This window comes from Pomacea canaliculata, linkage group LG4 (assembly GCF_003073045.1).
Source record: "Pomacea canaliculata isolate SZHN2017 linkage group LG4, ASM307304v1, whole genome shotgun sequence".
In the NCBI taxonomy this organism is placed as follows: Eukaryota; Metazoa; Mollusca; class Gastropoda; order Architaenioglossa; family Ampullariidae; genus Pomacea; species Pomacea canaliculata.
The window spans coordinates 19459857-19481663 of NC_037593.1; the positions used below are offsets into that span (position 1 = coordinate 19459857).

The 21807-nt window shown below is 43.4% G+C and overlaps 1 protein-coding gene across 1 annotated transcript in view; it reads left to right on the forward strand.

Moving 5' to 3' along the window:
- The first annotated feature begins 281 nt into the window (after positions 1–281).
- LOC112562800 (homeobox protein six1-like) overlaps positions 282–21807 on the forward strand; it is a 36564-nt gene continuing 15038 nt past the window's right edge. Inside the window, exon 1 of the mRNA XM_025236298.1 lies at positions 282–2514. Within this exon, the coding sequence (XP_025092083.1) occupies positions 1623–2514 (892 nt within the window). The 5' untranslated portion in view covers positions 282–1622. The remainder of the gene's footprint in view (positions 2515–21807) is intronic.

Sequence of the window (21807 nt, forward strand, 5' to 3'; positions counted from 1 at the left end):
AATATGTTCAAAATCACATATACAGACTGTTTAAAATATCCACGATGCTAAACTTATGCTCCATCACCTTTTCCTCCCACCTCCTACACACACTAAACTTTCATTTATATTATTATTATTATTTTCTTCAGCATCAAAGTTGCTGTGAAGAGGCCACACGCCAGCTCAGAAGGCTTTGAGCTCCAAGAGGCCATGGGACCAATTAAACTGGCTAGAGAGGTTTCTACGATTGCCAGCGCTAGTAGAGACTACAAGGCGACGTGGGCACCAGCCGTGGACAGCAGGAGAGCACGCTACCCGCTCCGGAGCACGTGAAATGCACGGCACTGATTTCCACATCGCATATTTTGTCAGACGAGCGTCGTTCCCCGCCCTCGCGGACAGCGGCGCCAAGTAACAGAACGGCGAGCACAGGATGGGCGTGGCTCTTGCACCCCCTCCCTCCGGCGCAGCTACAGGCGCGGTAGGCGTGGTCAAGGAGCCACAGGCAACCAATGAGAAAAGTGCCATCGACCGTTCGGGGGGGAAGAAATGGCAGCATTTCGATGAGGGTGCGCAAAAAAATATTCCACGGAGGGTGGAAAGGGGATGAGGAGGACAATACACGCGCAGGCGTGTAAACACGACGGGGTTCATTTTTTTTTAAACGGCCAGGAATGAGGGAGGTGGGAACAGGGGGAGTGGAGGTGGGCTGGTGTGAAATTCATCTCCGGTTCTTGAGGTATTCTTTCGCAGCGACTTGACTTGGCCGTTGACAACGACAGTGTCGGCATTGTACCTCCCTACACTCGCGTGTCACGGGCGAGCGGAGCACGGCCTCTGTGGGCGAGAGATTTGTCACAGGTGGTTAGAGCTGCCACTCGTACCTTCGATTCTACTACCATCGTCCTCGTCCGATTTTTGCGCAGTGGACCGCTGTGCTTCCTACTTGCACAGCTGGCCCTTCCGCACATTTATTCCCAACCTCGTTGCTACATGTTTTGAAAATTCCAAGAAGGGAACCCCCGCAGTCTGGTGTGCTGAAAAGGACGTGAAAGAAAGAAAGAAAAAAAAACCACCCTGAAAAAAAAAGTCGTAAACAAGTCATCACGCCTCTGACTTTACTGCGCCGAGGGTCTCAACGGCACTGAAGAAGGAAGATCTGGGTCGAGACGGAGATGTTTTGAACTCACAGGCGTTTCGGAAGCTCATCAACAACTGAGGTAGGGAACTGGGTCATTTCCTGTGACCGTTTTAAACTTACTGTGGACTTGCTCCAGTGGATTTGCATGCAGATGCTGTGTACAGCATGTTCTCGCTGTCCACGGTGGACAGACTAAGACTTGGGAAACAGCGAGCACTCTTTGCCGAGTCGACCAGCGCTGCTCGCCGAGAGGTTGGCAGCAAGTTTGGTCTGAAGCCAGACGACAGAGAAGCCTGCAGCAGTGACATGCTGGTGTGAATGAGTGTCACATGTCCATTGACTCCCACGGACAACAGCTAATGACCGACACGAGAGAGTGTATGTCAGGGCAGTGAATTTAGTATCGCCGGTCAAGAGAAAATTTTCAAGACAAAGAATAAAACTCGGGAACCTTCACAGACAGGATCCTCCTCGGAGTGGAAGTACTGGACTCTTGCAGATGGACAACAACGGCAGGCCGCCGTCGGCGCGTGGGTGCATGGCTCAGGCTTCTGACGACGACACCCTTACCCTCGGAGACGACGTCCTTGGCGCCAGTCTTCTTCACGGCGACAACAGCCACCTCGACACCACCGTCAACAGCAACAACAGCAGCAACGGCGGAGCTCTCAACGCCACGCTCAGCAACTCTTCCTCTTCTACCCCGTCGTGTTCCGGTTCGGGTAAAATCAGTATCATCGGTTCGTCAGGACCCAACAGCAACGGTGTGGCTGCTAGCAACAGCAGCAGCAGCAACAATAACAACAACAGCGCTGCGTCCGACCTGCTGTCCGGCAAGAACCTGACGTTCTCACCTGAACAGGTGGCCTGCGTGTGCGAGGCGCTGCAGCAGAAGGGCGACATCGAGCGCCTGGCGAGGTTCTTGTGGTCCTTGCCGCCCAGCGAACTGCTCCGTGGGAGCGAGGCTGTCCTCAAGGCACGGGCCACGGTGGCCTTCCACCGGGGCAGCTACCGGGAGCTGTATGCTATCCTGGAGAGTCACAACTTCGACGAGTCCAACCACGCCTTCTTGCAGCAGCTGTGGTACAAAGCGCACTACATGGAGGCCCAGAAGGTAAGGGGTCGGGCTTTGGGTGCCGTGGACAAGTACCGGCTGCGGCGCAAGTACCCTCTGCCCAAGACCATCTGGGATGGCGAAGAGACCATCTACTGCTTCAAGGAGAAGTCGCGCCAGGCCTTGAAGGAGTGCTATAAGCAGAACCGCTACCCCACGCCGGACGAGAAACGAGGTCTGGCCAAGAAGACTGGTCTGACCCTCACCCAGGTCAGCAACTGGTTCAAGAACCGTCGCCAGAGGGACCGGACACCCATCAGTCAACTCACAATGTGCAGTAAGTGCTGGTGTTCATTTTCTCCACGGAATCCTCTCTTTTTTCCCCTATCACAGAACGCTTGAGCGAAGTACAAGTATTGTTTTGAGAGATACACATGCCATATGCCGATGTGTATAATTATTCGTTACGCAACGTTGCATAGCAATACTATTTCCACATTTCCATTCGGTGATAGCTGTTGCTACTTTGTGATGTGTTGTAATCACCAAGTGATCATGTAACCTCGATCAGGAAAAAAAAAAAAAAAAAAAACAACAAACAAACAAACAAAAAAACAACAAACCAACAAAAAACAGAAACCATAAAACCCACCCCAAAACAACAGCTAAACCCAACAGCAACAAAAACAAAAACACACACACACACTGATGCATTTTGAATATAGTTATTTTTACATTGGTCTGTTATGGTAAAGAAGTAGCAGGGATGTAAGTAGCTGGGATGTAACACTAGCTATTGAATTGCGTTTCAATGCATCGGAATGATGAAGCAAAGAGTTAGACATCCTATGATTCCTTTCAAAAAAAGTCAGATGATGATGATGATGATGTGTAAGGCATGTGAAGTGTGTATATGACAAGTATCACGACAGCGGCTTTATTAACATCGCTTGAGGTCAAAAATCACTTTTCTGTTTTCTGTCCTTGGTACCGCTTGATAACAATAACAGCAACTACACTACTTTCAGTGTAAGAAGTTTTTCATACTATAAAATATTATTCATCCGAAATGATTGTTTCTTTTTCCCCTTTGTACTTAATATTGTATTGTAATTAGTTTTTTGTGACTTTTAAAAATTCAGCAAAACTTTACTGTAAAGCGAGGATATTGAAAGTTTTGGGAAATTTTGTTTTGTCCTTATCCAACTGTCTGACTAGTAAGCTGTCGGGTGGTGTGACATCAGTCTTGTCGGTCTAGTGCACCCCAGATAAAAGAAAATGTTCTGTCAAGTGACAAATGAATGAGGCCTACAGAACGTTCGCACACCTGACTTGTATTTTCTCGTTTTCTGCAACGATAGTCCCATAAGTAATACTTGAAAAATTAAAAGGAAAAAGCAGTGATAACACAACTGTCATAAAGGTTTTTGAAAAAAAAAATCTCAACTAGTCTCAGAAATCATTCAGCTGCTAGGATCTGTGGGACCCTTTTCTTTCATCAAAGTGTTTTATTTTGTAAAGAGAGCAGATTTCAGCTTTCCCCGACCTCCAGAAAACACACACACTCGCACACACACACGCACGCATTGCGAGTCATCAACCTCCGCCCAGGTGGTGTACTTTCCCCCACCTCCCGTGCTCTTCAATTAGCTTCAATTTAGAACTTCGCGATCTTTTATCTGTACACCGCTCGGTGAGAACTTTTATTATTTCCTCTTGGTTCCCGTAAATACCCCTTTTTTTTGGTCAGTCACCTTAAGCGCTATCCAGCATCGGCCGTGAACTTTGACCTTTCTCCTGTCGGCCGTGTGCAGGGTGCAGTCACCAACAGTGTCCTGGGGTGGCGGAGGGTTTGCTTGGTCAAGTGCAGAGTCATCACGTCCGTTCTGTTCAGTTAGGAGCGTACACCGGGTGCAAGCTGGGGCACTGGGGTGTCTTCTCGTTCTGAGTTACCCCGTGTCACGTGTTCTCAGTCGTGTGTATTGTCTAGGTGCCCGTCTACCACCACCCCCCCTCCAAAAAAAACAAAACAAAACAAAAACAAAAAAAACAAAAACAAAAAACAAACAACAACAACAACAACAACAACAAAACAAAACCAACAAACAAACCAAAACAACAACAGTTAGCAGGACACGCATCAGATGCTGAAATACATCTTTTATGAGCTGCATGTTCACTTTTCTTTCTCGAGAGCATCATTATCTCATTGTTTAACATAAAAAGGTCCGGGTGAATGGTCAATGTTCAAGAACGCCAGTTACGGTCTTCTTTAAACACTTAATTATGCATTAAGATCAAAATTTATTTATTTTGAGAAATATTTCATGTTCATTATCCTTAATGAACAACTTCTAAACAGATATTAAACCAGCAGTTTGATATAGTTTTACTGATGTGGAAACAGCATCATGCAGCAGGTCTTATTCAACAGTTTCTCATTCTTTATTACAGTTTAGATTATTGATACATTTTTTTAAAAATGGAAGAATGGTTTGAGAAAAAAAAGGAAGTTCTAAGGGATTGTTCAGAACTGATTCACATAATCGGCTGGATGTTAAGAATCATTTAACGCGTTTGGTCAGGAAATCTTCAAATATTTGTATTTATGAATTATTTTCTATTTTCATCCAAGCGTTTTTTTTTTTTTTCTTTTTTTTTTTTTACTTCTCCTGTCAGGAAGAAATTTAAAAAGTTTGAGAATGAGGAAGATTTCTTCTTCAAGCAGCGCTGCCTCTCAACTGGTGATAGAATGTTTGCACCATATTTAATGTCTGTATATCAGTTGTTGTTCTTTAAAGGCAAGATCACAGAATAATGCATTTGGATTAAAGAAACATATCGTTGATTAATTGGCCGACAAATGTCTGATGCGCAATAGAAAATTGTTTGGAAGGTCTGCGGTATTTCTTGCTTTTTATATAAACATTGTTATTAACCCTTGTCTCCTCCAAAAGTTTATGTCAGTTAGTAAAACACATCCCATACACTCGCACCAGTCATTCATTTATCTTTGTCTATAGACCATCAACATCAAGCTAGACGGCGATGAACATTAGTTGTTTTCATTTCACAACAGCAGACCATTACTCTGGAAATTTTACTGGAAAATACAACGCTGCTTAAAAATAAAAACCTCGGCAAAAATACTGGTATATCCTACTAAGTACTTCTACTGCTGATGACTGCTACATCCATTACACAGCAGACAGATGATGTGTGTATATTACATAGACTTTCTTTAAATCTCTATGCTAGACACATTATTTTCAGCAAGACTGACAGTCGCTATGAGCGATTTGAAAATAGTAAATAGTTTTCATGAGCTGTTAGTTGTCGAGATAAATACGAGCAGCAGATCTCACATGCTCTACAGTGGAGTCAAGGGGTGACATGTCTTTGAACGAACATTTTTCTCCTTTTCAGCAACACATTCTATGTACATCTCACATACCTGTGTTGTTAGATGCAAAGTCCAGTCTGAGTGGATAGTTAAGAAACTACACCGTTCACACCTAACCCGAAAGTACAATTCGAGAGTATGAGAAGTTTGTGGACTTCTGTCAGTATTGTTATCTCATTCACTTTCTCTTCCTTTGTTTTACGTCTTAATGAAACGTTTCTTTAATGATGATGATAAGGAGGAGAAGGATGATGATGATGATGTCCACTCTTATACAGCGCCATCACAGACATGATGTTGTCAACGCTTTTCGTATTTAAAGCATGCAGCCATTATTGCTGAAGAAAGCGCTGTGGGACTAAAATGCGAACTATCATCTTTAAATACGAAATTCCTTGACATCTGTACAGCCAAGACCGTTGCATAGTACTTTCTACTATTCTACCCCTTATCCCTTCCCCATCCCGCTTCTAATACATGTCTGACTCTAGGGTCAAGGAATATTTGCTATGCCCAGCAAACTCATCTCTCCACCCCATACCCTCCTATCCTTGCATCACATCCCTTTTGCCTTCCTGTCCCACTCATACAAGCGACCTGGAGCCGGGTGCATAGTCAGGCCTAGCTGTATGCTAATGCAGATAGCTCTATAAACAATGTTAATAGCTCTACTGGTGTTAGCATACTGCTAGGCCCGACTATTCATTCTGCTCCCAGGATTCTTCTAACCCTACATAACCTCTGATCACCCAAATCCACTTTCGTCAATCGATGTCTGTGGGGTGTTCCTGCTGTCTCCACCCTGTCCCGCCTCACCATCCACCTCCACCCCAACACCCGTGCAGCCTCCCACCATCTCCCATACCTTGGCGGTGGAGGTGAGGCATAGTCCACGAAAACCTGTTGCGGGTGTTTGGACAGTGTCGCGGCATATTTGAAGAGGACAAGGCGAGGTTCAGGAGCCAGCTTTTGTCTGCCATGTTGATTTATCCCTTTAGGTAGACTACCGACACAAACCCCTGTTGCGCGCATGTCCAATAATTCTTGAAGCTCGGATGCTGCAGCATGACCTGCAGTCTAAAAAAAAAAGAAGTTCATACAAAACCATGAAAAAAGCGTTGTGGAATAGCAATATTTTATTACTGGCAGATGAATGAGACAGACATAAACTGGAGTGTGAGAAATACGAAAACGCGAACAAGAAAGCCAATTCAATTAAACAAAGCAAACTTAGATATAGAACTTTATAAGTAACTAGGAAAATCTATATTATCATAATACCCACCAGCGTCTACGATGAGCATCAGCATTTTTTGAATTTTTCTTCAGAAAGTTTCACTACTGGTCCATTTCTGTATCAGGCCAACTTGAACGCTACATATCCATCGCTAATCTATTGTCATGTATTTTGTTTTCGATTTGTATGTCTTGCAAAATATATAAATGCCTCGGTGTCGATGCCTTTGACATGAAAACAAACCTGTCGACTGAAGTCCATGTTGAGGAGTCAATCATCGCCTCTTTCGGTCCTTCCTCTTCCAACCCTTCTGCATTCCGCTCTGTAAACAAAACATTTTTATGATATCTTTCAATTCGCATATATTGCACAGCATATACATTCTTCAGTGTGAGCATTAGACACGAAGACAAACCTGTCAACAAAAGTCCAGGCTAGGGGCGGGGGAGGACAGTACCCGTCCTACCAGTAGGAGGACAGAAACTCTGTCGCTGCAGTCGAGAAGACAGCACGTCCGTACCGCAAGCCGGCACACCTGACACATCCGTATATGAATTATGATGGTAAACAACTGGCTCTTTGATGAACATTAATCTTTTCCTCTTGAAAGGATATTCGCCATCACGCTAGCATCACAGAGCAGGCGAGTGGAGGCCGTGGCCGCGGCACGTCCAGTCACAAAGAGCAGTCTGTGCGGAGTTTAGCCAAGCCAAACACCCGGCTGTACCGCCACAGACCTCTGCCGTTTGATACCCGCACGTCGCCATGTCTGGGCCCCGGGGAGGCGATGAACTCAGTGAAAACGACGGTGATTAGGGAAGGATAAAAGACTTAGCAGTTTGCCCTCCTCGCAGAACACTACCTACCACACTATGGTACACAGCCACCCCTACTCCCCTCGGCCTGGGGGGACACGAAAGGTGCATTAATTATCCGAAGAGAACAGTCTTTGCCAACGGATGTTCACGACTTGAAAAAAAATCCCTTTTGTTCGTATTTTTGCAAAGCCATGCTGTTTCTAGTTACTGTCACTTCTCTAAAGTTTATATTAATTTTTGTTTCAACCTGTTTTCTCAAGAAGTTTTCCCTCCTTCAAGCCATTTGCCAGAGATGTATTATTTTATCTACAGGTAGTTTCCATCTGCCATATTAGGTTGTATAAAATCCATTTTATATTGTTATGCCAAATCTTCCTTTAAGGGACAAGGCATACTTTGTTGCCATTTCTGAAAATCTTTACCTTCGCAAAGTTATTTCTATTCTCCCCAGCGGTAAAATGCACAAGTCATTTTATTCCCATCTCCAGCAAATGCAATAAATCTTATTTTTTCAATGTCTAAACTTGTTTTTGTTAGACAAGTCTCATTTTGCAGTTATTGCTTAGTGAATCTTGACCATTGTTTATTAAGGAATAGGGAAATTAGTAAGCACACTCCAAAAAATATACTGATACACAGTTAGCATGCATTTATGATAGCAGACACATTTAAACCTTCAGATAAGGCAAATGTATATAATAAAAGTAATGATCTGATCTATTGGAAACATCAAATTGATGTTGAAAAATATTGAGAATCATATTTTATGATATGAACTGTCAAATACTGTTTCAAACAAGACACGCCTACAGTAATGGGATGTTTATTTGTAACGAAACCTTCTTGCGAAAAGCACAAGTGGACCTTAAATACGATTTGCTGTACATGTCTTAGTACTTCAGCAAGATTTCCTGCTGTCGTTAGCGCAGAAAGATTTAATTTTTTTCAAATCCGTGTTTTATGATTTATTTGTTATACCATAATTCAGCTTTCCGCTGCCCTGGATAGGTTTAGAACAAGCCGCATAGTTATTTTGTTTATAAATATTCTAGCTAACATTCGTATTAAACCAGGTTAAAGTAGTTCAGCTACCCGCCACCTGTGAACTATCCGAAAGCACCCGACTCAATTTTACTACAAAATCATTCTATCGTTTGTCGGCTTCATTGGCATCTTATATTTCTTCAATTTAGTTAAATCTTAAATGTCAAAGATGTCTTTCGAATTGGTGTGCTCGGCAGTTAAGGAAAGAACTTCAGCATCTGTGTGCTGTGACCCGATGAGCGCTATGAAGAATCTCATCAACCTCTGCAACGACAACCGTGTTGTCTCATGTTGTAATGCAAGTAGTCTCATCAAACATTGCCGATTTTAAATCTTGAGGATTCTAATTTTCTGTCACAAATTCATGACAAAATGAAGAAAATAATCAACTCAAAAATTAGAATTTTCTTTCATTTTTTTTTTTTCAGGAATGGTACGCGAAATATTTTAGTGAGCGTTCTTTGCATGGAAGAAGATTGATGCAGATCATGTGACATGTATTGATAACTGACTTATCAACATTCACCTCCTGAGAGATGTTTGCAGTCCCGCACACACCACTCTGTCTTTCTGTGCGCGAAATTTGAGAAACTATTAATACTAACACAATGATATTTATATAAACATTCGATCGAAATAGTTCGCATGTGCGGTTTCTAAACACAGAAAGTTCTGCCATGAATGTGTTTGCCGACGCATGCACGACCCACGTGGATCCAGAATAGAAAAAAATCTGGTCGAACCTCCAGCAGCCCGGCGTTTGTCAACGACAACTACAACCACCGCATTCAAACCGTCAAGTTGTCGATGCTGGAGCCCGCAGGACGGCGCTGGAGGCTGTGGGTCCGGTGAGGCCATCCATTTGTCCCTCCTGCACGCATCCCCCGATGCGACGATGTCGTAGGGCGCTGCTGCCGTGCCTTACCTTTGATCACCGCGGCCAGGTGGGACAATATTGTTTGAGACTAGTCGGGGGGCGGAGTGGAGCCGAGTGGGCGGTCTTGTTTGCTTTCGTACCCGTCGAAGGTGGCTCTGGGGACCATTGTGTGTGAGTGGTCAGTCAGAAAATTGTCAGCAAAGTGGGAGTGAATTCCGTGATGAGACTTTGAGTTACGGAGACAGAGGCTTCAAATAGGCAAAAGACGGGATGATAAGGAGTGAAACGAAATGAAAAGAAAGAAAGACTGAAAGAAGGTGAAAAAAATGTAATGCAATAATTTTTTCATGTTTTTAATTGCTACCACAAAGACATTAGAAAACATGCAGCGGCCATTTTGAACTCATCTTAAATGAAACGGTAGATAGAATACAAGTTCTAAATTGCTACATATGACTAAAAATAGTTTGAGGCTGCCGTCATATTTATCATTAGTTTCTTCTGTAGCGAACAATATTCATTTATTTTATATTCTTCATGGCATTAAGTTTTCTTTGCAGATTTCTTTTCTCTGGTCCTCATACAAATCCCGATGATAATTATAGGCGAAATCATTGAATAATAATATTAATGTTATTTTTAAACGATAAAAAACTTTATGATGTATTATTTTTTAGCCTTCAAAATTAATATCATGGAAATGATTAAGCATACTCCAGAAATTGTACTGACACACTATTGTGTTAACATGCATTCATCATAGTAAGCACGTTTTAAAGTTGCGGATAGGTTAAAGGTCAGTAATAAAGTTAATGATCTGATATATTCGGAAACTCAATGAAATTGATGTTGAAAAGTAGAGAATCGTATTTTATGATATTTTCAGAGTAAACAGCTTCATTTATTACACATTAGTACAATTGAAGCAGATATCTCATGAACAGATGTTCTTAGCATTTGGCCTAGCTAGTTCTTCATGCCTGGCTGGAGGCACTGTTCATGTTTGAATTTTTTAAAAAGTGGTAGAAACGTTCATCTTTTCCATGATCAAAATAATACTTAAAAATAATAAATTTAATGGAGAACTGAAGAAATGTAGAAGGAAGATGAATCAAGCTGTGGTAAAAAAAAATGGGAGAAATAAAAAAAAATGCTCCCAAACAAAGTAAACAAAAAATCTAATAAAGAATAAAGAAATTCTCCTCCAGTTTAGTGTAACTTTTGTTTCAAGATTTACCTGTAATTATCTGCACAATTATTTTATTCCCTTCGGGACATGAGCTTGTAAGCCTTCCAGGCTTTTATCTTTGCTTTTATCTGCTGATAAAGGTTTAAGCAGCCGTATTTTTCACCCATTCCCTTTACTAGCTTAGTTCCATACCCCACAATTATGGCGCACCCCTACTATCTCCCCACCTCCCCAAAGTCCCCACCCAACCACCCACCCCTCAAAAAAAAAAAAAAAAAAAGCTGAGAAGGAAGCGGATCCCCCTAACTCTCGCCTGGCGTGGTCGACTGGTGTTTACGGCCTGAGCTGATTGATGGTTCACCAATGGCGGGGCTGAATGGACTTGTTTGGGGGAAGGCGAGGCGTGTCGAGCCCAGTCGCAGCAAGTCCTTCAGGTGGAGGTGCTATTCAGTGGAGGGTGGAGGTGCTATTGAGGTGGAGGTGCTATTCAGGTGGAGGTGCTATTCAGGCGGTGGGCTTCGTTCCGGCAGCCTGGGCGCCCGCAGCAGGCCCGCCGCCATTGTGTGGATGGTGAGCCTTTGGCGAAGAGACGGCGTGAGAGCGCCAACGCTTGCAGTTGTATCTGCACGATTTACACCCGTACCCTCACCCAATCCACTCTCCACCTCCCACCACCCCACCAAAAATCCCCTATAATATCTCGAGATAAGTAGGAGGGTTAAAGCTCTTACAACAACCGATACTAACTGTTGAACCGTGCAAGGGCTGTGTTTGTCTTGAACACGCTCCTTTGGTTATCTAAACACGTTAGAGGATCCCAGAGCCTGATACACCTGCTGCTGCTCTCCAACACTTTCCGTCGTTGTTTGATATATATTTAAATAAATATAAGAGATTTTTAAACAGATGAATATATGGAATGAACAGACTGACTCTTGATATGTGACTCAAGATAAGTGAGAAATGTAGCACCCTCTGTACAGACTTCCTGAGACACCAAACCCTGATGATAAGTCATGAGTGTAGACTGTCTGAAAGACTTGTGACGAACGAGCTACAACAAACATCCCGACTACTGTCGAGCATCTGCTCACTTCACTGTTAGCTAAACTACAATTCATTGATCACACTTTTTTTCCCCCTTTTCAGAACTTGTCGCGCGTGATCGAACGCTCCACTGCCCCAACCCAACCCAACCCTCCCCACCCCAACCCCCACAAAAAAAAATAATTACCAACGGAATCATCAAAGCAAATATTTGTTTGAGTTTGTGGGTAAAAATCTTGTGAAGTAAAGAAAGTATTATGTAGCAGAGGAAAGAGAGCTACATCCGCTTGTTTCCTCTCCACAAAATATCTCCTGCAGAGAGGTTGATTTCAGGCGCACTTGGGTGTGATGAATGGAGAGAGTGTAACTGTCAGGGTTTAGCATCCAGTGTCAGCAGGTCTCAATACCCGGGGTCGTAATATGACGTCACTTAGGGAAGGTGGGGGACTGGGGTGTCTTTCATCGCCTCTAACTTCTCGCCGACAGCAAACAGGTTAATGTCTAAGAGGAAAGAGGACAAGAATAGCCATCTGTATTTTAAAAGAATGTTCGCAGGTATTTTGAACACTAGAGTGGAATTTTGATGTGCACACCATGCTTCTTTGTAGATGGCATGGAGCAGTGTGAGCTGACTGCGTAGTGGAGGTGGAGAAGGATGTGTGTTAGACAACACGTTATTATTCAACCAGTCCGCTTAACTGTCCTGATGAAGTAGACATACTTGATGCTCAGTATTCTGTAAATGCTGTGTGTGAATTACTTTAATACGTTAGAGACCACAGCGTTATTTATTAATTCACAAACCTTCGTACAAATTGTATTGAAATGTTTTGCTTATCATTCTATCGTTCTAGCCATCGTTACATTCTCTTATTTATCTTTTCTTCCCTTCGTCTACTTGCCTGCCTACCTGACTGTCTGTGGATAGTAGTGTGTGAGGTGTGTGAATTACAAGTTCGTTTGACAAAGAGCGAAAAACTTCCCCTTCCAATCCCCACCCCAGCCATCCCCCATGCCTGTGACTGTGACGTTTATACATGAAGGACTGTGACGTTTATACATGAAGACCACGATGTTCGTCAACACAGACTGTGACGTTTGTTAAATGTGGACCGTATAGTTTCTAAATATGAACCGTGACCTTTGTCAATCAACCGTTTTAACGTTCACTCCATCCCCCATCACATCCCTCCCATGCTCACATCGCAGTTCCACACACACACAAGAATGGAAAGCAGCGACACCATGACCAGCTGCACGCTGAGTTCGCGATGTAGTAGCTCCCTCCTCCTCCTCCCCACCGATATAATCTGCGTTGACACTTTCCTCAGAACACTCCACAGCTCTTCGCTGGTCGGTCCTTAATTAACCCGCCACCTTTTGTTGTCCCCACGATGCTGGCAGCCTCAGTCCCTGGTGTGGAGGGCGAGGGTCCACGCACCACGCGGCCTGTCTTGCCACACTACGTGCTGCTGACACACAGAAAACCAAGAGCAGAGCTGTGAGAATGTGGACTGGTCGCCGATTAAGGGCGAGGATGATTCTTTTGAATGTTGGTGTCAGCACTACAAGCTGGGGGTTACCTACCACCTGGCCCTCGTGTCACCATATTTATCTTATATGTTGTCAATGCGAACTTGTAGACTGTCTTCGCGTCGTTCCAATCCTTGTGCTCACCCTCATCCAATTCTTCTGTCCATTTTAATTAAGATGAAATTTATATTAATATAATTTTATCTGAAAAAGTTGTATATTCTTTGACTAACCCTACAAGAAGTAACATCCTGCATCCCTTTATTTCATCATTTTGTATTTTCTCTTTGCTTTAATTGTTGTCTTTGAACATTACTGTGTTTTTATCGTTCATGCATAATAAATACTCTGCTTGCTCGTATCCACACGCACACAAGCACTGTCAAGGCATTTTTTTGAAAATCCAAGTTAAATATTTTGTGTCTGCCGTTCTTGGTGTTACCGACTCACGATTTACAACTGTAATATTTATAGTTCTAACATCCCTTACAGATCAAACAGCTGTAAATAATTCTGCAGGTCCGACCCATCCACATAAATTCCACGGTCAGATTTATGCATAAACAAAATCGTTCGCTTTGTGGAAATCGAACAGAGAATTAGTCAATAACACCGGGGTCATATGAGTGCTCAATCAGGGTGGATGGGTGGCACAAGTTCTGCAACACTCACTTGCAACAGGGTAAAGCGGAAAGAACGATAACAGCATCTTGAAGAGTTAAGGTTCCTGGAAAGGTGACATTAATTTTTTTAAAGTTCCCTTCATTGACATTTGATAGTCCTCTCCCAACCCCCTCAAAAAAATTCTTTTATTTTATTTTTTGGAGTACGGCTGCTGATTCCTCAACGGTTCTCCACGAAAAGTCTGAGCAAAAACAAAGCAACAAACATTCACGGAATGTGAACCTGCCCAGCAACAAGCCTCTGATCTCGACCATCACTCTGTCTTTCTTAGGCCCAGAAAATTTCTTCTTCTGTGCCGGACCGGCGCATGTGTCGTCTCTCGCCCGGTGCAAGTTGCTGTATCTGACATGGAGCTCTTGACCTTTGATCCTTCAACCGATAGAACCACACCGGTGCGGCCATTGTTTCTCGTGACATTCGCAGATACGGCTTTCGCACCGGCTAACTCTTCTTTGTCCTTTCTGCCATTGTCTTTGTCCGCCTGAAAGTTTGGGAAACAGTTTTTGGTGTCTGCATGCTGGGAGGAAGGGGCGTCTGCTCTCATTGTTAGTTCAAGTATTGCGATAAGATAGAGGGCGCTCGCGGATGGCACTGAAGGTGAGGTCTGCCTCGGCTCCATCTCAGCATCTTCGTCACACAGACATGGAACATGTCCTGATGCTGCTGTTACCATCACGATGCCATGCGAGCCACCTTGACTATTTACTGTCACTGATTCAACAGCATCATCAAGAGCAAGGGTGATATTACAGGTTCTTCATAAACAGACCACTTACTGCGGAGCTCATTTATGGAAAGAAAATCCAGAACAGACACGATTTAAAAAAAAACAACCCCACACACACTCAAAAAGGGACAAACAGTTTTGAGTGCCTTCATCGTCCTCAAACTTCCAATTCTTCTTTGTCCTCTGCACCTTGACGCGGATGTAAAAATGTCCCAGAAATATTTCAAATTAATAGAATTCTTGGCCTTCCCAAGCAGCGTTTTATATTGAAAGACAGATGTCGACCGCCTGCCGGTTGTAGGTGACAGGGTTCTGTCAGCCGTCACCTGAGTGGCTTTCGGGGTTGATGACGTAGGCCCACGAGTCTCCAGAATACAGCGACTGGGGTAGCGGAGGACCAGGCGGAGTCAGCCCATGACTGGGTTACCCCATGTCTTCTGACATAGTAACACCATGAACTTGTATAACTGGACTGCTGGCAGACGATTTTTTTCTAGTTAACTGCTAAAACGAGGCATGAGACTACAAAGCTTCCGGTTTAGTCACATTCTTTGTTTAGGCTCGCCGAGACTAACAGCGGAGAACTTCACATTAAATGAACGTAAAATGTACAATTCTGTATATTGCAATGCGTAACGGACTTTTTTTAAACGCACAATGTGTAGAAATAAATTGTGTGAGTAGATCATAACATAAACGAATAAACCTATTTCTCCACTTTAACCCTCGCACGCTGTTAAAGACCTGCGAGGGTCAATATTCTTTTTTTCTACAGCAACCGATCGCTTGACGTCGTTGCTCACTGTTGGAGTCGTCGGCGATGACGGTGGGTAGCAAAACACTCACGGTCTGCACTAATTTCTCCAACAATATTGTCTCGGAGTCGAGCTTTTGCTTGCAGCCATCGCTGGTCTCATTGAATCGATGCCGTGTTTCAGTGTCGCCTCGCGCCGCACGCGACAGACCGCCTGACGCCACGCGCCATAACTCTGACCGACGTGAATTAGTGCCCCTTGACGCTATCAGTCACAGCATAAGGGGAGGCAGGATCGGAGAGGCGTGCACAGAAAAGAAACAAAATAAAAAAAAAAAAAAAGAAAAATCAAACAAAAACTTAAAACAAAGACTTAAAAGAGATAATGAAACCGGAGGGGATCTGTAACAAAGACAAATTGATGATAAGGTTGAAGTTGTAAACGAAATAGTCATTAAAAATTTTTTTTGTTTTTTTTTTCTGGATAAGGGCTGGGGTAGTATTTTAATTTTGTAAAATATTTTTTACTTCTAGTTTCCGTCTGTGATCAGTATTTATTGTGATGATCAAAGAAATGTTTGGTTGAGTGGGTTTGTGGGGAAAGGCAAGAAGGATGAAAATGTTGACTCTCTGAGTGTGTTTGTTTGTTTTGTTTTGTTTTTAACATGAATGTGTAAATTCCTGGTGTCATCATTGGGTAAATGGGGCGCTTAGACGATTTAAGAACAACCGGAAAAAAAACCCACAGTACATCGCTGTCTTCATCTGTTGTGTTTTCTATTCCCCAAGACGGAGTGTCTGACATTCACAGTTTACAGAACGATTCCACTATGTGTAGATGAAACCCTGGTTACAAAATGCAAATTTGTTTACAGCAAGGAGATTTTGTTGGCTTCTATCACCTCCCTTTCTCAGACTAGTTTTTCCCGCACTGCATCATTCGTGAAACAATCGGTGGGCGAGATGACTGAGTACCACACCGACCTACATCAGTGTCGGCGACTTCCTGTGATGTTGGCCTGCTCCAGTTTGGCTGCAGTCCATCTCTGTTCATCTGTTCATGTCATTATTCTCGCCACCTCTTTGCCTCCCATTATCGACTGTCCCTCTCGCTCTCTCTCTCTGCCAGCCTACTTTTGCAACATGTGAGTTGGTTAGACAGAAGGACACACAGAAATAGGGACTGTCATCACTGACGATGATGTCGATGAATCAAAAATGTCTAACGCGATGATGGATTTGGGAATAGGAGATACTGAAGGACCCATCTTCATTTGGCAAGTACTGTCAAATATATTGACAAGTAACCTACAAGTGTTGCATATTGACAAGTAATCTGACATTAAACAATCATGTTATACTCGCCTTATGTTAGTTTGGTCCGTTGTCTGGGCATCCTAAACCGAATTAGTTTATTTTAGTCAACTCATTTACGAACCAACAAACAAAGAGGAGAAAGCACGGCAGAGAGAGAGAGAGAAGCAGCCTGACTAGCAGCTCACGCCAAGAAAGACAGGAAAGAAAAATACGCTTCGCTGGATGTATCAATTCCAAACGCCGACCTCAGTACAATGCTCTCGTCACGGATCTACCTACATACCTTCGCGACTAAAGAGCTCTCCACTCACCGGTACAGTACTCTTGTATCCCTCGTTCAAGTGAATAGTAACTGCCGTGTCGCTACAGTTGCCAGTGGCAATTCCCCTCTCCTCCCCACCCCTCCTTCCCACCATCCCCTCTTCCCCTCATCGCTCGTCGTCCGTGTGAACGTCAAGTGGTTTGTGTGAGTTAACACCGGGCATGATCCGTGTCCTCCAGCCCTGGCCGGTCGTTAACGCCTCTTGACAACGCTGGGTGCAAGCCAACAATCGGGTTTCAGATTAACGATAAACTTTCACCACTCCACACTTTAATTTGCCGGGCATCAGGCGCGCGGCAAAAAGGGTGTGGTGAAGTGTTTGCTTTCCCTCTCTCTCATTCTCGGACGTCCCCCCCGCCACAACACCCGACACACTTGATACCCCTATGAGCAAACTCACGAAAGAATACGCAACAGAGGTCGCTGTTGCTGAGTGATTTTTTTTTTTTTTTTTTTGAGAGTAATTTTTTTTTTTTTTGAGACTGGGGTGGGAGTGGGGTAGGGTGGTGAGTGTAGTGGAAAATAGGGTAGAAGAGATATTGTCGCCGGCGGCGCGAATGTTACCCCCGGGTATCCTGACGACTACTTGGTGTTCCAGCAGTAGAGGGCGCCACTGAATGCTCGAGTAAGGGTCCGGGTTAGTCGGAAATCAATTAACCGATTCACGAGGTGGGCGAGCCGGCGCGAGACTTTGACGACCAGCCAAGCAGTGGCTCTAATGGTTATTGTGCTGCTGACGCTCGCTGCTTTTTGAAGTCGGTCTCTTGAAGAGTTCACGCTTCAGCGACCGTGGGCAGCAGCTCGTGTCCGCCACACACTGCAGTGTATGTCCTTTTTTATTTTATTTTACCTGTCGTAAAGTGTGAGGAGTAGCTATGTTACAGTCAATAAATGTATTCAGGCGAAGGTTTGGGCTAATCTGATTTACATACACTATGCAGCTACTGAAGCGACTCTTTCATGTGAAAACTTGTTGGAGAAACGTTTTAACTCAACCCTTCAACAAAAAAAAAAAGTGGAAGGAAAAGAAAGACCGACAAACAAATAGGATTTTGTGCATTGACATTCCAAAGCTGTGTTTTTATGGTAAGGGGAGCCGAACATCACGGCAGATTTTACAGCCGTGCTTGTTATTACAAAAATGCCTAACTGTCGTTAATCGCAGGTAAACGATCACATTAAGTGACATTCACAACCTAAGATCCAAACACTTTGGCCATGTGTAAATATTTACAATGAAAAGACTGTCGTAGCGAAGCAGGCGGTTATTTTTTTTTTATTCGTTTTTGCGCTGTTCAAACCGTTTACAGACTGCTGCCAGAATGATGATGGATGGCCGGCCGGCTGGCGGCTCCGGCGCATGGTCTGTCAACGGGTTCCGTTTGTCTGCAGAACAGACCACACCAGGTGTTGGTGGGACTGAGTCTCAATGCAACACCGACAATAACTGGACGGTGATTGATTCCAAGCTTTTATATTTAGGGTCTGTAACATATTGTATATTGATGAGTGGTATTTACTTGTACTTAGTTGAAGTGTGTGTTCTTTGTAACGCGCGGTGAGACTGAACCTGGCCAGGGAGCGGCATGAAATATGTATCCTGATGGTGATCATTATTATTGCCCTTCATGTCGCCATATTAACTAATGTTCAAGGGATGTAACTATATTTTTTAATGAAGTGACACTTTCACGAAGATAGCAAGTGTTGTCGAGAAGAAAAATTTTGAAATAACTGGTAAAGGCCAGCTGTTAGTAGCTAACACTGTACTGACACGAACATTTTTAAAACGCCAAGATGAGCAAAAAGGAAAAAAAGTAAGAATTACTATCATAGTCGTTTTTATTACATCTTGATCATCCTTCCACAAAGTTCCAGTCGCAGGTCAGAAAAAAAGTTAAATATGTTTTCTTGGACTGCTCAGTCACCGCGATATGGCTTCCGCTGCTGTCTCGGAGTAAAACAACAATAAACAAACAGTTGGACCATGGATGTGTACAGGTGGACTGCTGTCTTTCTGCCAAGACCAACGCTTAGCCTCTTGGGAAGTTCTCCGCTGTTAGTCTCGGCGAGCCTAAATAAATAATGAACAAACCGGAAGCTATGTCGTCTCATGCCTCGTTTTAACAGTAAAACTCGTCTGCCAACAGTCCAGTAATACAAGTTATGGTTGGCCTGCCCAAGATTTCTCGCAAGTCAAGGAAGGATGAGCAGTGGGGACCAGGAGGCTGTGTGGAGATGTTTCAACCGAACGATGAAGTGGGAAGGGCTGAGGTCCGTCTCAAAGAAAATGTCTTGAAGAGAGTTTAGTATCTAGACATCTATGTAGTATCTATCTAGACAGCTCTCACTCTCATCACATCCCTCGGTATCGGTTGTTGTTAAGGAAACGGGTCTGGAGGAATGAAAAACCTAGCTTTAGTCCCAACTACTGAGGAGCTCCGAGAACTCAATAGTAATGGCGCTTATCTCCAACACAATGAAGATCGTGAAGTCCTGGGTTCACTTCTCCCCTCAACACAATATATCCTTCAGGGGTTTATCCCCGAGTATTTCGGTTTCTTCCCCGTTCCTTCGCCACCTCTTTGTGCGAGATCCCCTCAAATAAACCTATGTTTGAGTGAAGGCAGGAGGAAAAAAAAAAACCCCAACTCGAATCCTGCATGTTTTAATACCAGAAACTGGGTAGGGGGAGCGAGTCAGGAGGCAGACAAAATAACCGCTGTGGTAATTACTGACATGGCTCGACGCAGGCGTCCTTCCGGGAACGCCCGCTGTTATGGGTGATAATCACGCCCAAAACTTTTTTTTCCCCTTTTTTACTCCCTCTCTCTCTCCATGACCAGCCCTCAAATGATGCTCATTCATAGGATTTCTCCACCTTGTTTTTCCGACTTTGAGATGTTCAGTTATTTGTCAATGAGGGGTGGATTCTAATGAGAGATAAGTATAGGTTTCTAGCGTGCTAGAGAATTAGGGGAAAGCCGAGAAAGGGGAATGGGATGGATGGATGGGGGAAAAAACAGCGATAGTGGCGCGTTCTGTAGTTATGTCGCCCTCCAAAGTCACCCAAGCTTTGGCGACCAGACGACAGTAGTTTTGGTGAGCTGAGGGCAAGGGTAGCCAACCTTTCTGATCTCTTTCCAGCCTGGTGGTGGTGACATGCTGACAGCTGTATCATCATCTGATATGGAGATCATTATGTTGTATGGCTTGTGACATGCTGACAGCTGTATCATGCTGACAGCTGTATCATCATCTGATATGGAGATCATTATGTTGTACAGCTTGTGACAACCAGACAGCGGCACCACACTCTGATATGGATGTCATGTGACATAGAAAGATGTCTCATTATGATTATTATGCGGTATACTTTGTGACAGGAGGACAGTAGTATCCCATTCTATAATGATTGTAAGGATCCACACGTTTTTAATATTAATACTGACAGTAGTATCCTGCTCTCATAGAAATCATTGTGCTCTACAGTTTGTGATTTTCCGACACTCCCATGTTCTGTTGTAGAGATTATACAGTTGATGACACGTTGACAGTCGCATCACACATTTTGAAGAGATCATTGTGTTTTAGAGTCTACAACATGCTGACAACATCACAAACTGTTGTGGACATCACTGTGCTGTACCAAGGACCGTACGGATCTTTTCGGAGAATAATTCATGCATGTGACCTTTGCGCCAATTCTGAGTTTAACCTCTTCCGGTTTAGATGTGGTCTCATCGTTGCTTTTACAGTATTGAACAACTTCTGTTCTCACAACGAAATAAATTGTCGGGAAAACATCGTTAACAAACTACATTCACCCTCAAAGCAAACGAAAGTGTTGGACTAACGGGATGTGAAGATTGACATCAAACGACAGGCGCCGCTAGTTTCAAAGTCACGTGATGTTTGGTCGGCAACACTTTCATTTCAAACATCTTTATTCTACAAAATGTCAATGTGGAAATACTTGATCATTCTACTTATTGAATATTCAGTTGGCTAAAATTGGTTTATTTCGCAGTCTTAAAGTTCAAAGTGTAAAACCTTCAAAGTCTTGATGAGAATGAACAGCGCAACGTCGGTGACAATGTTTTGAATGAATTCCTGAGAAGTGCTGTTTAGTAGGGAGATAGAAGCTAAAAATTTTAAAGGTTGCTTTCAGTCAAGTCGGTTTTTTCGTGTTTTTTTTCCCTGTCATTTTTACAATTTATGCGACAGCTATCCATGTTCTAAACTGTTCGCTTTGTGCACTTATTTGCTAATTAGTCAGTAAATGAACTTACGAATTAAAAAATGAAATATTTTTGTGCGCAGTACAAAATGCACAAAATCAGCAATTATTTGTCGCCAGTTTTGGCTCGAAAAATCAGTAGGGCCTTGACACAAAATCCTTTAAAAAGTTGTCGTCCAGTTCAAAACACAATATATCCATGCTTTGTTGATGATTAGAAATGATGAGAACAAGATGTTAAAGAGGAAGGTAAAATATGTTCCACATCAAAACAAAATCATTTACTTAAAATTAGCTTTTTCTGTTTGGTCAAGCTGTAGTTTCTCCACAGTGTTAACACTTTTGAACAACGCCAGCCTGTCCTGTGAGTCACCACAATCAGACTTTTCGTAATTAGTGCAGGGAGAATGTGCTCTGGTCCCATAGACAGCATAGAGA